This window comes from Anarrhichthys ocellatus, unplaced genomic scaffold (assembly GCF_004355925.1).
Source record: "Anarrhichthys ocellatus isolate YVR2014 unplaced genomic scaffold, GSC_Weel_1.0 scaffold3, whole genome shotgun sequence".
In the NCBI taxonomy this organism is placed as follows: domain Eukaryota; kingdom Metazoa; phylum Chordata; class Actinopteri; order Perciformes; family Anarhichadidae; genus Anarrhichthys; species Anarrhichthys ocellatus.
Genome location: NW_022280033.1, coordinates 815,811 through 830,271, shown reverse-complemented (window position 1 = coordinate 830,271; position 14,461 = coordinate 815,811). Strand labels below are relative to the sequence as shown.

The following is a 14,461-nucleotide window of genomic DNA, read 5'->3' as shown; positions in this document are numbered from 1 at the left end:
CTTAATAATAAAAACCTTCATTTAAAAACTGCATTTTGTGTTTACTTGTTATCTTTGTCTAATATTTAAATTTGTTTGATGATCTGAAACATTTAAGTGTGACAAACATGCAAAGAAATAAGAAATCGGGAAGGGGGCAAACACTTTTTCACACAACTGTATGCCTGCCAACAATCACTCACAGAGTGGCAATAAATATCTCTCTGGGAGTCAAGATTAAAAATGGGATTACATAACCATTTTTGCAAAGTCTTGTATTCTATTTCCTACAATAAAGGCTACACAATAAATGTATGATAGTGTGTTCTCTGTGAGCTTATCATACTATTAAAATCATATCTATTGTTGCAGAAATTTAAGTCCAAACCCTAAACCCAATAGGGGAAACATTTATTAAAGGTGACATTTTAGAGAATGACCATTTACTCTCTCCTTACACTTGTATGACTTCACGTGCCATGTTATCTGATGAATAGAGATTTGAAGCCGTATTAGTTTTCCTATTTGTGTGAGATCTGAGTGAGCTCGTCTGGTTGAGTAAGAATTAAAGCACAGCTGCTCAGTGAGGTGCGAGTGGGTGGACAAGCATGTTGGACGACTCTGTCCTTCAGATCTGAGGAGGCAATCTGGCACAACGAGCCACAGCACAGAGGCTTCTCATCTTCAGCCTCCTGCACTGGATGTGCAGGAAGAGAATAAGGACGCCTCCTGCTGGATGAACACGGACATGAAAATGTTGTATTGCGTGGAGAGTTCAGGACAGTCAACGCTGCTGTTGAACTAAACCGATCTTGGGTGGTGATGTTTGATATATCACAGCACCACCACCATACGGGCCTCAAGAATACACATATAGCTGAGTCAAGCCCTCTCTGACAGGACTTACTGGACCGCATGACATTGAACTTTATATCACAAATTAAATTGGATTTCCCTGAAAACAGCTCCTGGCCTACACACAGATAAATAAGTTATATTTTATTTTAATATTACAAAAATAAAATACATAAATATATGTATACATATAAATATATACATATCTTTGTATCACCTAAGAAAAATACCGAGAACATATCATCACGTTTTATTTAAATTTCCATTTTTATTAAAATGTCAAAAGCATCAATATTATATACAGATGGGGATTGCAAAAAATGATGAATTGCATGTGTTAGAATACAGATTTAATAACATAAAACAGGAATCACGCTGAATGACCTGACAGGCAGCTTCTTCATTTCAAATTCCCAGATGGAAGTGAAATGTAACCGCTCTGTCCAAACTATTCTGCATGAAGATTATTAACTTCTATTAATCTCTTTAGGTGCGGAGATGGTTTTTGTTGCATCAGTGTCCACCAGTTGCAGCTGTTCACACCTGGATTGATGATTGGGGGGGGGGTAGAGAGCATGGCCGACACATCTCAGATGTCAAAGACAAGAGTCAAACATGATTGGCTGATCGGTGGCTGATAGCAGAAGACGTCAAAGCCGATTGGCCGCTCAGATGCTCCTGGTGGGGGTCAGGCACTGGTTGACCACCTCCAGCAGCGACGAGTTCTCCAGAGCCGCTGCAACTCTCTCTTTGTCCGCCAGCTGTTTGTTCACTGCACAACATAAACACCGTGTTAGAAAAGGTGCTATGACTAGTGGATCATGCACCATGACTGCGGTCTCTGTATCATATTCACCTGCTTCCTCTGAGGCGTGAGTCCCGGGAGTGATGTGGACATCAATCTGAGAAGAAATAGAGAAACACACCGTGTTTAGACTGGAGAAGAACAAAACACTAACGACACTTATCCCACATTATATGTTCTTTATATTAAGTAACTAAATGTGCATCCATGTTACCAACACACACACACACATACTTTGAACCTGTCTGGCAGGGAGCGTAGCAGCTTGACTTTGATTGACAGACCAATGAGTGTTGCCATGCTGCAGTGGGGGATTGTAGGTGTGAACTCGATGCCCACGATGCTCTCTGCGTCACTGACCTGAGGAAAAAGGACAATCTCATAGAAACGGACTAAATGAACAACACACGGAATGAGATTTCCATTGCTAGTTATGAATGTTTGTGCAGTGGGACAGATGTTTTCAGCACCACAACAATCACAGAAGACACAGAGTTCAAGTAAATGTTTACGTTGATGATGAAGGCTGGAGGGTGAACGTTAGTTAACTTGAAATGTGATATTTAAAAGAACAATATGATGTAGTAAAGAGATGAATGGTGGTCAAGTTCAGGGTTGTTTTAACTTTGTCTTCACTTAATTTGAATATTGGTAAATCAATTACAGAACCCCCCCCCCCCCCCTATTCACCTTGTAGTAAATAAAACCTAAACCCCCCCAAACAAAACACATGATGACAGGTTTGTACCTTGACGCGGACCTGCTCCACCACATTGAGCTCCTCCAGAGACAGAGGATGCTCCGGGTCGCTGATGGATCTGATCAGATGTAACTTTAGTTAAAGAGTTTAAGACGACACAATGAAAACAACACCTCTGCCTCTATGTGCTGCACACGTAATGCTGTTATTATTATTACTGTGCATTATAGGCAACATTAAAACTATTACAATGCTTTGTTTGTAAAAAGAAAGTGATGCAACTGTACCATTACTGTAAATAACCTAAAAGCACAAAGTAATTAAGAGCAAAATATAATTGAAATGAGTGAAATGTTTGTCACTCTTTTGATTGCATATGTAGTTATATTTGTTTTAGCATTGATCCAAACACTGTCTGTATATTTGTGTATTTGTAATAAACGTCTAAGTACTATTTCCACCACAGTTACAGCACTTTTTAAGGTAACTTATATGTTTAATATAATATCAAATATATATTATTATATTTATATTATTATGATTATTATATTATTACATTTATATTATTATCATATACTGTATATATACACTGTATATATTATTATAACTATAATATTTATATTATTATATTATTATTACATTTATATTATTATCATATACTGTATATATTATTATATTTATATTATTATCATCATTATTATAATGTTATATGTATATAGATAATATAAACGTATAATATTCCAGGTTATGCAACACCTAACGTTAGTAGCTAATGTTATAAAATAAAGTTAAAAAGAAGGTTAACAAGCACACACGTGACCGGTGTCAGGTGTGACACCGGTCTGACGTCATGTAGCATTGCTAACGTTAGCTTAAATTGAAAACAGGATATCGAATATTTCCCTCTCGTCGATGGGGTCATGGACGTCCTCGTCCTCCTCGTTCGATGTCAGCAGCCTGTCACCGGACCGCTGGAACACCACAGGGTTCGCGTTCTCCAGTGTGGTCCCTCCAGACATTCTGAGACGTTGACTTAGTCCACGTTAAACCTTTTCGATGTGAACCAGTTCCTCTGCACAACACACAAGTACGCTAGCGCAAGTGTTTGCTGAAACGACGGAAAGCGATAGAGTCCAAAAAGCGCGCGAGAGAGAAAGTCTTAAAGGGACAGTGCACCCATCACGTCCTTCCTCGAAATAGATGCCATGCGCAGAAGTGGAGGAAATACCTTCACTTAAGTAAAAGTACAGAGGTATTATATGCAAAATGTACTTCAAGTTTCAAAAGTAAAAGTACTCATTATACAGTATGACCCATTACATAATATTGTAGGCTAGATTTGAGCTATTACTGGATTATGATCAAAATTGCAGCTGGTAATTGTGGAGCTAAGATAAATGTATGCACAGTATGTTTCATAGTTACTTATATTTTATATTTAAAGGATTATTTGACTGTGTTACATTATTATCGAATATTATGTTATTTAGTTTTTATCACTAACAAATAACATGTCAGAGTATTTTAACGTTGTCAACCCAATTTAAGATATTTTGAAAACTGTAGACTAGATTACTTGTAAAATACTGCATCATATAAAAAGCACATTGTATATCTTTTCATGTAATTAGTAAATATAAGTGTCAAATAAATTTAAAAAGTTAAAAGTTTCCCTCTGAAATGTAGTGTGGGAAAAGTATAAAGTTAGCAGAATTGTTAATACTAAAGTGAAGTAGAGGGTCATCTTTCAACCACAAGATATGCGGTTCGATCCCCGGCTCTTATACTGTCCGTGTGTCAAGTTGTGTTTGAGCGAAAAACCTTTTTATTTGTTTCAGTTGTGATGTCTTGTCTCTAGAATGATTGAATATTTGGGGGTGAAACACGGGAACACGGGAGAAGTTTGCCTTCAGAGCTTACTGCCAGTAAGGATATTTATTTTATCCCAAAACATGATTGAGATTTCTGCTCGGCAAACTTCTCCCTTTTCAAATGTCCCTCATCTGGTTGTTTTGTGTCTTCCTGTTTGTCCTGCAGATGGCAGAAACTGCCCATTTTACACCCCAGCAGCAACACTGCTGAAAGACTGTCTAGCCTGCAATATAAACACAATATTCTGATAAAGGACAAAATAGCTCCCAGAAGCCAAAAGTTCAAATGATCTATTAACAGGTAAAGGCCACAACGCTGTGATTAATTTAGCTATACCTTAACATCATGGCACTTTGTGATTAAAATGTTCAGTTTTTTTGTTTTTTTTAAATAGAGATCAAGAACTTATAACTCTAGTTTAATGCCTGCAAGCAGAAAGTGACGATTTACTGTGTGAGTCATTCATGCATTCATCCATTCAATAGTTTGTTTAGTGTTGTGCGCAAAAGCCAAACCAAATATAAACTGGAAAATGGGGGAAAACACTGAAACGCAATAATTCACTCTAAAGTTCAACCAACAGTGTTGTGTTCCCCTGCCAGTGATTTGTGTTGTACAACTAAACAGGTGGGTCGGTGGATTAGCTGTATGTCACTTTTACTTTCAGTGTTTCCCATTTGCTAATTAATGAATCGGTCTCTCTGTGATGCAATTGTCAAACATGCTCAAACTGTACGGTCTAATACAAGAATAAGTGTCCATTAGGATCAGAATATGAACAGAAAGCACAGCTGTAATGTTTCTTTTTTTTTTCAGAGATTGAAGAAATTACCTTTTGGCAAGAAAAATATGACACTCTTACAGATTCTGCACATGTGTACTATCACCAGCGTGTGGATTTTATCAAGACAGAATCTTAATGAGCTGCTGAAGTCAGTTTAAATGCAGGAGACGGGTCGATATGAGGCACTCAATCTCAACACGTTCGCCTTTTGAAAAAAGTGTGCATGCAGTATAATGAGGCTGCATATGGCTGCTGACGCCTACATGACACTCTGTAATATAAATGTCACGCAGAAGGGCAGCAGCAGAGGAAAAGGGCAAAACATTTTCCTAATTGCTGTAATTTGGACAAGCAACCTTGAGATTCGCAATCCCACCTTTTAGATAGCAAAGTCTTTTATGAAAGATAGCTTTGAGGAAATAAGTACGGTGGCCCTGAGGGTCAAAACACGCCCAGCATTGGGGCCAGTTTGGAGCCCCATGCCTCCTGGGGGGCTGGAGGCGTCAATTCAACACTGGAGTCAGTTTGGAGTTACATAAGTGCAGAAATGGATTTCTTAAAAACAAGAAAATTGCAGAAAACAATCCTTGCTTCCTTCTTCCATTATTTCCCAAAACAAGGTACGAGTGAAAACAGTAAATGGCAAAACAATTCACCCTTGGGTGATCATACAAGGACCTCAAACTGATCTGCAAAAATGCCAGAGATGACATACGAACATGACATCTTAACTACAGAGAAAGAATTAGCTTCCAGCTAATGATAACAAATACAAAAAATAAAAGATATTCTTTGATTTTCTTCCATCTCCCTGTTGGCCATATCGATTGCCTCTCATTCGCTTTCAACATGCCGACGGCGAGCCGGCCTCCACAGCTCAAATCATCTTCCAACGCGCATGCCGTGCGGACATGAGAGCCCTCGGCTGCTTTGCTGACCCCATGACTCCTGCCACATGGGGCATTTATAATCGGGAGTTAACATATCCATAAAACATTTATATTTGCACTCTTCCCACTTTGTATTGCAACTGCTGCACAGCAGTTTCCCAAGGTATACATAAAGTTTTATTTTGTCTTATATTCTGGACCTGCAGAGGCAGCAAGCAGAAGAGGTACCTCTGTTTGTTGCACACTGACAAACAGTCCCATTAGCAGCTTGACATGCGAGACTGGAGTCGTAGTTCAGATACAACGTGTACGTCCAGATTGTTTCCCAAGTTCCCAGTTTTCAAGCTGATTTTAAATCAATAAAGAGCTAAATCATCGTTAGACGACAATTTTGGCCAATGTGTTATTTTGCTCTCCACACAGACTGTTTACCTGCATTTAAACAAAGCAGTCTCCAACGGGATTCGTCAATACTAAACAGAATGCTTCCGATACCAAAATATTGTCCCTTGGCCTCCAGCTGTTAAATGCCTTAAACCTGCATTCTCTCCACTGACCAGCAGGGGGCGACTCCTCCGGTTGCAAAAAAGAAGTCCAATGGTGGTTTGAGGCTGGCGTCTTGACCAGGACCCCCATCCTAAAAGAGATCCATAATCTCAACTGGATTAACCTGGAAAATAAAGGTTGAAATTAATAAAACAAATAACTATCAGAAACTTTCATATTTTACATTTAAGAAGTTTGTTCATTGTTTCATGTTCATGCGCATAATTCAGAAACACTGCAACAAATGAGAAGAGACAGCAGAGGAGACTTAGTTTCACAAATAGATTAGCAGAGGAAAAGTTTCTGGTTCAATCAGATTTGAGAAGAACCGGTAACCGGAGATTTGACGTATTTGAGAAGAAACCACAGCACCGTTTAACTGCAACGTTTGAAGGCACCTTGTTGAGGTTTGTCACATAAAATCATCTCACTCGTGGACTAATGTTGGTACTTATGATCTAGTTTTATTTGGACCAGCCTCAGGCATGTTTTCTCAGAAGACCAGTTGAATGATTATTTATTACCTTTGACTGCCAAAAAGTCTTCCAATTTGTAAGCGTATTTCCATCATTAACTCCAGCGTTTATCTTTGAAAGATAAAACACTGCTGCATAACTGTTGCTCGTGTGCTGTCTTAGTGATGAGAGGTTCAATGGGACTCTGCAGGGGGATGTTGTTCCCTCCCTGAGTGAGTGTTAATTAAATGCCATTATCTTTCTTCAGGAGAGGAACACGGACACACCAACCTGATCTCATGGGAAGGAGTATGAGTATGGCATGTAATTTTACACCGTGCCATTACTGTGAAAGGCTGCATTTATGTTTAGGCAACAAGACCACTCAGTTAGTTTGAGTAAAAACATCATGGTCTAAAAGTAAAACATAAAGAAAGTAGAGCTGATGAGACTCAGTTCAGCCACGCTGAGATGAAGTAAACTCCAGTTCAGAAAGAAACACAGGGAGGAAATCACACTTTGGAAAGTGAGACACTTCTAGCTCAGTTGCCGTGATTTATACATTAAGTTCAACTCTTCAGAGTCCAGAAATACAAATGTAAATTGTTGGAAACCTGAAGACAACCTGGTGTGCAGAGAGAAAAACACGACACCGAACCTACCTTCATTTTCAACAGTGACATGATGGCATCCCCCACTATTACTGAGGAGAGCTTGTTCTCCATCACAGCTCTGTATATCTGATACGGCTCCTCCTAGGATCAGTATCAGTAAACGGTTTTGTTTATGCTGCAACACAAAAATCCTGTTCTGTGTGTTTTTTAGGACAGACATCAAACGGTCCTTTCATTTTGTTCAAGTTTGAAAATCTCTACTTGCTCCACCTTCCGCTGAGTGTCATTTAGCTCCACAGACACCAGACCTGACTCTTACAGGCAGCTCCGTCTTCACAAAGCATCATCACCAAGGTGGATATTGAGCTCCACACTTACCACCACGTGGGACTCGAATGCAGCTCTTCAAGCTAATTGGTGTCTCTTTTCTCAACTTCGCTCTCACTTTATTTAATGGCAGTGGCATAGACTCTGGTTCCCCGCAGCTATCTCCATGTTTTCTGGCTATTTGTTGGCTTCTGGATGATGCTGAGGGGAAATGAGCCTTCACAAAGGGGTGAGCGACATGGTAGCTCCCTGATAGCAACATGTAATACTTTCTTGCCACAGATCTCTGCTCTCCACAGTGGCAACATCATCCAACCACCATCCGGAAGCCGGATCTGGGTCTGCCTCTGCTGGAGGCCCCGCTGGAGTCTGAGCTGAAGAGGTTTCTGGTGAACCTGCCTGATTTCATCTGGTTTCACCAGAATCCGACCCGGTGGCACCGACGACGAGCATTAAGAATAACTCTATAGAAATAGACCATCTTCTCTCTGATGGTCTTTTTTTACTTATGTAGGTCATATAGAGGCATCAGTATAAAATTAAGACTGTTTCATAACCAGTAAAAAAAGTAATTCAGTCATTTCAATTAGTTGCTGAAATGTTATCAACACCATTTCTATCAGGGCAAAAGAGTCAAATATTCAGTTTCCAGCTCTTGAAATGTGAGAATCCAACGACCCGAGGGGAATTTAAAGAAGCTCACCGATATAAGATATGCTTGACGCAGAAATAAAGTTCTGAAGAGAGAAGGAAAGCTTTTCTGTGTGGTCTGTCCAGCCAAGTCCAGAATCTATAATGGCTCATTAAATTCTCAGCACAATCTGCAGAGCTTAGTTGTATCACAGTTTTGAAGTTTGGTGTGGGCTGAACCCTTGGAGGTCATATTTTCCAGACATCACCGTTTGAGTTAATGCCCAAAATCCACGCTGGCAAGAACAGAGGAGGAGTTTTTTTTTCTTTTTTCCGTGGAAACGTTTCAGATGTTGGAGAGACAGACGGATGCTTTGACATTCCAGCAGTTGCTTTGTTCCCTCGTGTTTTCTCAGGCTGATCGCTAAAATATTTTGGCTATTCTTGCGTGTGGGATTCAGGAAACAGAAAATATCTGCTCTTAGACGATTGCACGATGTACGCTTCTTATTCTTTCTGCAGTTACGTTTCAGAAGCTTTTACTTTGGCTGGACCTTTGATTTCTCCCAGCAGGGCATTTGAGTTAGTCTTATGTTATGAAAGACCTCTAAAACAGCCATGGTGCTGGAAATACTTCTTAAAAAAGACATTTGAACATCTGAACTCAGTCAGAGGTCCATGTGTGAGGGCCTGCTGGTGAAAGAGACTCACATTGAATTGTGAGGACATCTGTTCAAACCCTGATCTGAGCAAACATTTAGCCTGAGGTAGCAACAACTCTTGGATGGCGGGGGTAGAGGCGAGGCAACACAATCCGACTGAAAGGCCCAGACTAGAGGTTTGAACGCGGGCGCCCGAAGATACTCGCGCGCCTCGGAGGGTTGGATCCCCCGCTCGGCTATAGACCAGACTGGTTACTAGTTTCTTCGTGGAGAAAAAGGTACCATTAGAAAAGCTGGTGTCGGTGACAACAAACGGGGCTCCCGCCATGACGGGCCGGCATGCAGGCTTCATTGCGCAATGTAAAGGTGACCCAGACTTCACAGAATGTCTACATTACCACTGGATCATTCACCAGCAGGCGCTGTGTGCAAAAGTAACCGGCTTTGATCATGTGATGACTCCTGTCGTGAAGATCATCAATGGCATCCGATCCAAAGCCAAACAACACAGGATATTCATAACTGATCATTTGTATAAACATGGGAGAGTTGATTTGTTGATCATAATTTGTTCAAAAATGTTACAAAAGTGGTTATTACCAACGAGACATGATTTGAAGATATGACAGTTAATGATTTCATAAAAAATCTTAGAAGTGATCATTTTTACAAAAATACAACGGGTGTGATTTTGAACCAAATGCTACAAATGTGCTTATTCATACAAAACTGTCAAGAAAGATATTTACAAAAATATCAGAGATGTGATACTTCTGACCTTCAAATGTTGAAACAGAATAACAGAAATAAATGTTTAAATATATCTGTGTTTCCTACCATCATGTTGTGGAAATCATTGTTAATAATTATTGTGAGGAATGATTAACATTGACATGTGATCAGACAGTGTCTTCACACATATTGTTATTAAAAGGTGATCTGTGCAACTTTGTTATTCAGGAAGTTCGTATCAAACAAGTAGCCCTTCGTACTACTCGGTATATGAAGTAGCTCTCAGTTTCAGTTTCAAGGTTGGTGACCCCTGCTTTAAAGCCACAGAGGCACTGTAGATTTTGTATGTGATTATAGCATCTTCCAAAAATCATCTTGCAGTTTTTGGTTTGCAGAAACAAACCAATGTTTGGACTGAAAAGACAGTTGCCTCCACAGGAGCAAGACACAGAGTTCATAGTTGTTTACGCATCTCTCTGTGGTTTTGTGTCTCTTTGTACTTCTGCTTTGATCGTTGTGAAGTTATTTCTTTTGTCTGTTGTTGTTTTGCCCCTTTTTGTAGTCGGTTTGAACCTCTTTGTATTTGTTTTGTATGTCCTGTGGTAATTTTGTGTCTCTTTGTATTTGCTTTGTGTACTTTTGAAGTCATTTTGAGTCTTTCTGTAGCTTCTTTGTATCTCTATGTAGTCTTTTAGAGTCACGTTGTGGTTGTTTTGTGCCTCTTTGTGTCTCTTTAAGCTTCTTTTGCACCTTTTCATCATTGCTGTGAGTCTCTTTGCAGTTGCTTTGGTCTCTTTGTGCTGATTTTGAGTCCCTTCCTGGTCTCTTTGAGTTACATTTTGCAGGTGAAGGCTAGAGGGGCCCCTGACACTTTGGGCCCCTGGCCCTCGTGACCGATAGACCAGTTCAGTAATCCCTCCATGTCTGTGAGATTATAAAAAATAGAGCAGCACTATGATAGATTACAAAAACCAGACACACACACCTGCTCACTCAGACGCCAGCCAGTGAACCTCAGGACAGCTTCACATTTCTTCGGATGGTGGTTGTTTTTCTCCATTTCAATCAAATTTACTGTTTGCATGAAAGAGGATGATGAATGTACCTGCTGTCTGAGAGGGTTTCTGAGGCAGAGTTCAGCATTGAAGGATCGTATGTTTATGGTAGAGAAGGCGCAGACAGTGACACACGAGGGTGTAGAAGTAGAAAGGATTTCATATCGATTCAACCTCAAACCTCAAAAATAAACACAAGCTCACCAATGTTTCACCAAATGCGTAAAAATCCCATTTTTATGTGTTTATTGGAAATCCACTTTTGATTTTGTCGTCTCGTAGTGATTCACTCATGACTCATCAGATTAATGAAAGTGCTTGAAAATGTCACAGCAAAAGAACAAACCTCTTTCTTTTATTACATGATAAGCTTTTTGACATATTCCAGACTGGATTTTTATCTCTCCATTCCTCCGAAACCACACCGGCCGAAGTGACAAATGATCTCTCAGTTATTGATGTCTCCCTGCCCTCCTGCTGCTGCATCAATGCTGTTGACCTCAGCTTGTTATTACACTGTTTCGATACGGCTCAGCTTTAGCACAGCTACACTTACAGGGAACAATGTCTCTCACCTGAAAAACAACAAGGCTTTCAGTAAAACACCTTCAGGAGGTTTTCCCAACAATCAAACTTCTTGTGGATGTGAAAATGATAAAAAATATCCCAATTATGGGAAATCAAGGGATACCTGGAATATGTTCAGAGAGAAAGAAACGCTCAGTTTTTGTTCCATGTTTCTATTTCATATGTCTGTAATTAGCTTTGGTCAACAAAAGCTCTTTGGTTGATGTTGCTGTGCCTGGCCAAGAAAAAGCTCAACACATAACCCCAACGAAAATGGCTAATTGCCATTCAAACATTTAATGTACTGATTAAACAAATCAGATATAACATGTTAATTAGGGAGCTTTAGAAATGTACAGCCTCTAAATACCTGAGTCACTTGAATTTCATGAAATTGAAAGTTACCGTTACTCTTGTCGTTAACTTGGCCATTTAAAAATGGCGAATTTTCACAGAATGACTCATGACTATTCTCTGGTACCAACACTTCAACAGCAGAGCATCTGCAGTGTGTTAGTGGAGCAGAGCATCAACGGTAATGTATTACAGTAGCAAAGGGTTCTTCTGTAAAACAACAAAGGTTCTGAAGTGTAAATGTTCTGGTTTTAACGGCTCGGTAACGACCAGCAGCTGCATCTCCGTCTCTGCCAGAGTCTGACGCTCTCCGGCCAACACTTCCCATCCCATCATTAGAGCAGATTGGGTCTCCGTTGACCTTTTACTGTAATTATGTTCCGTCAGCGCGGCCTGTCTGCTGCTCTCAGTCTAATTCATATTTGGCTCCACAGAAGGAACTGACTGACCGCTGAAAGAAGTCTGCAGCGATGGACGTTTTAATCAAGACAGAGGGAGAGATGGCAGAGAGCTAAGAGGGTTTAACTTTCACTAAGAAAGTCAAACCTGTCTGTCTGTCTGTCCATCTATCTATTTATCTTTTTCGATAGATAAAAAGATAGATAACAAATATAACATTTATTTTTACAGTCAACACTTGAAATTATGAAGGCACTTGCAAATGACTCGTCCTGAGAAAGATGTTCCTCGATCTTCTTTATCCTGCTTTCAAGCTTCTCGCTCTGCCGGATGTCGTTCGCCAGTTTGAAGAACTTCATGTCTCCTTCTCTGTCGACATCTTTACCGTCTTGAATTAATCTGAAGGGAAGAAACGGGACATCAGTGGGTTATTAATAAAGACAATCATTAGTTCTGGTGCTTTTTAATGGTGCAGTTTGGTCCATTCTGGCTATGACTTCTTATCTCTGGTGAAGGCACCAATTTAAAATAACCATTTTACCTTCAAACAGTCCTATTTCTCTCCTTACTGAACAAAACCACTTGGTTACTTGTTTTAACATTTAACTATATTTTAGCATAACTATCTGTTTTGTGATCTTCATTAACTTTAAAAGGCAAACAAGTCGGCACGAAGAAGGTAATTTCATGTCACTTTCATATTAACATATGTGACTAAAACAATGTTCTTATTAAAATCATTTAAACACTTTTGTGTAACATTAAACAAACACTTTCCCAAACAGGGTCACAAAAGGCTATAATGCTCATCGTTGACATACTTGCATATCTTATGACAAAACATTGAAATGCTAAATAAATTCAAACCAATCAAATGTTACATTGTAAACAACCAGTCAGTGTTTAAGAGCTGAGCAGCATGTTTCCAGCCTGTGAGTCTAACGGTGCTGAAACCGGACCGGGAGGAAGACGAGCAAAGCGGCAGCTGGATGAAACCCCCGGGAAGCTGCTCCGCTTCAGAGCACCGCTCAGTATTTATGGGCTCTTTTTGTCCTATTTATGGACTCGATCAGAACAAAGAGGCGAACATTCTGTTTTATTTATGTCACCTGTGTTTACAGTTTTTCTGTCTTTAGCTCATCGTGGGGAATCCCACAGGTAACGAGAGTGTTCATCTCCTCAGATACACTTTCCTGCTGTTTAAAATTCTCCTAGAAAATGTGTTGCACACAGGAAGTGATGCTTTATATGCATAATTAGAATACTTCTACAAACGTCTGTTGTTCATGCGGTCTGAAGGCCCAGCAAGAGTTGCGAGCTTCACAGCAACTCTCGCCTGAACCGAGCTGCTCTGGAACGTGGACTCGGTGCTTGCTGCTCCCTCTATCTCCCTCTATCCCGTCTCGTTTACCGGGCTTTGTGAATGTGACCAGAATTATAGCAGGTCGTGAACTAGTCATGAAATGCAATCTATTGGTTTCGTGTACATGGACAATAACGCTTTTTTTTGTGTCGCTCAGCATGAAAACAATGCAAATGGAAGTCGACAAGGATCCTTTCTTGTGGTGGACAGTCACCAACATTAAATGCGTCAATGTGACTATGCAACAGTGAGAGCTCGTCATGCAGTGTTAAATATTGACAACACCAGTGATGGTGGACGCGATGAGAGATGGATGGGCCCAACAACCAAGACTTTCAACCATGAGTTTAATGTTCAACACTGGGCGTCCCAAAGTGTTTTGTGTCCTAAAGCTAAAAAAGTTGTGTTTCGTGTGTGTTCCCATACACAAAACCAATATATTTCACAAACTATCGCGATACTGTGTATTGCAGTTGATATTTACTTCAGCCAACGTGTTTATGATTAAAAAAAACTTGAAAAAATTAAATAGTTTACTAGATCACAAATGTCTTCATAGATCTAGCCTCGTGATTTTGCTCTCAACGTGCACCAGATTGGTACATTTATCTCATACATATTTGTTTTAGACGTATCATAAATACACGATGACTCTTTGAGTCGGGACGATGTCATCAGCTGTAACCTCCGTATGAGAGAAGTTTTTCCAAATAGGGAAACTCGACCAGTCTGCACGAATGCATTTTACAAAGACGGGCACTTTGAAAATGAGAGTGGAGTATGAAGGAACCATAATGCAACAGGAGGCTCACAGCTGCGATTCAAAAAGGCATCCGCCTCCTGCAGGTTCCCTACGATGAGTTTCCTGAGAC

General features: G+C 40.0%; 1 protein-coding gene across 1 annotated transcript; it reads right to left on the bottom strand.

Moving 5' to 3' along the window:
* Positions 1 to 1,082: 1,082 nt before the first annotated feature.
* Positions 1,083 to 3,449, bottom strand: ciao2b (cytosolic iron-sulfur assembly component 2B). Its single transcript, XM_031839817.1, has 5 exons — positions 3,232 to 3,449; positions 2,388 to 2,467; positions 1,874 to 1,999; positions 1,691 to 1,736; positions 1,083 to 1,606 (listed from the first exon to the last, which is right to left on the bottom strand). Exons 1-5 carry the CDS (start codon positions 3,356 to 3,358, stop codon positions 1,503 to 1,505), a joined length of 483 nt encoding a protein of 160 aa, XP_031695677.1. The 5' UTR covers positions 3,359 to 3,449; the 3' UTR covers positions 1,083 to 1,502.
* Positions 3,450 to 14,461: the final 11,012 nt, after the last annotated feature.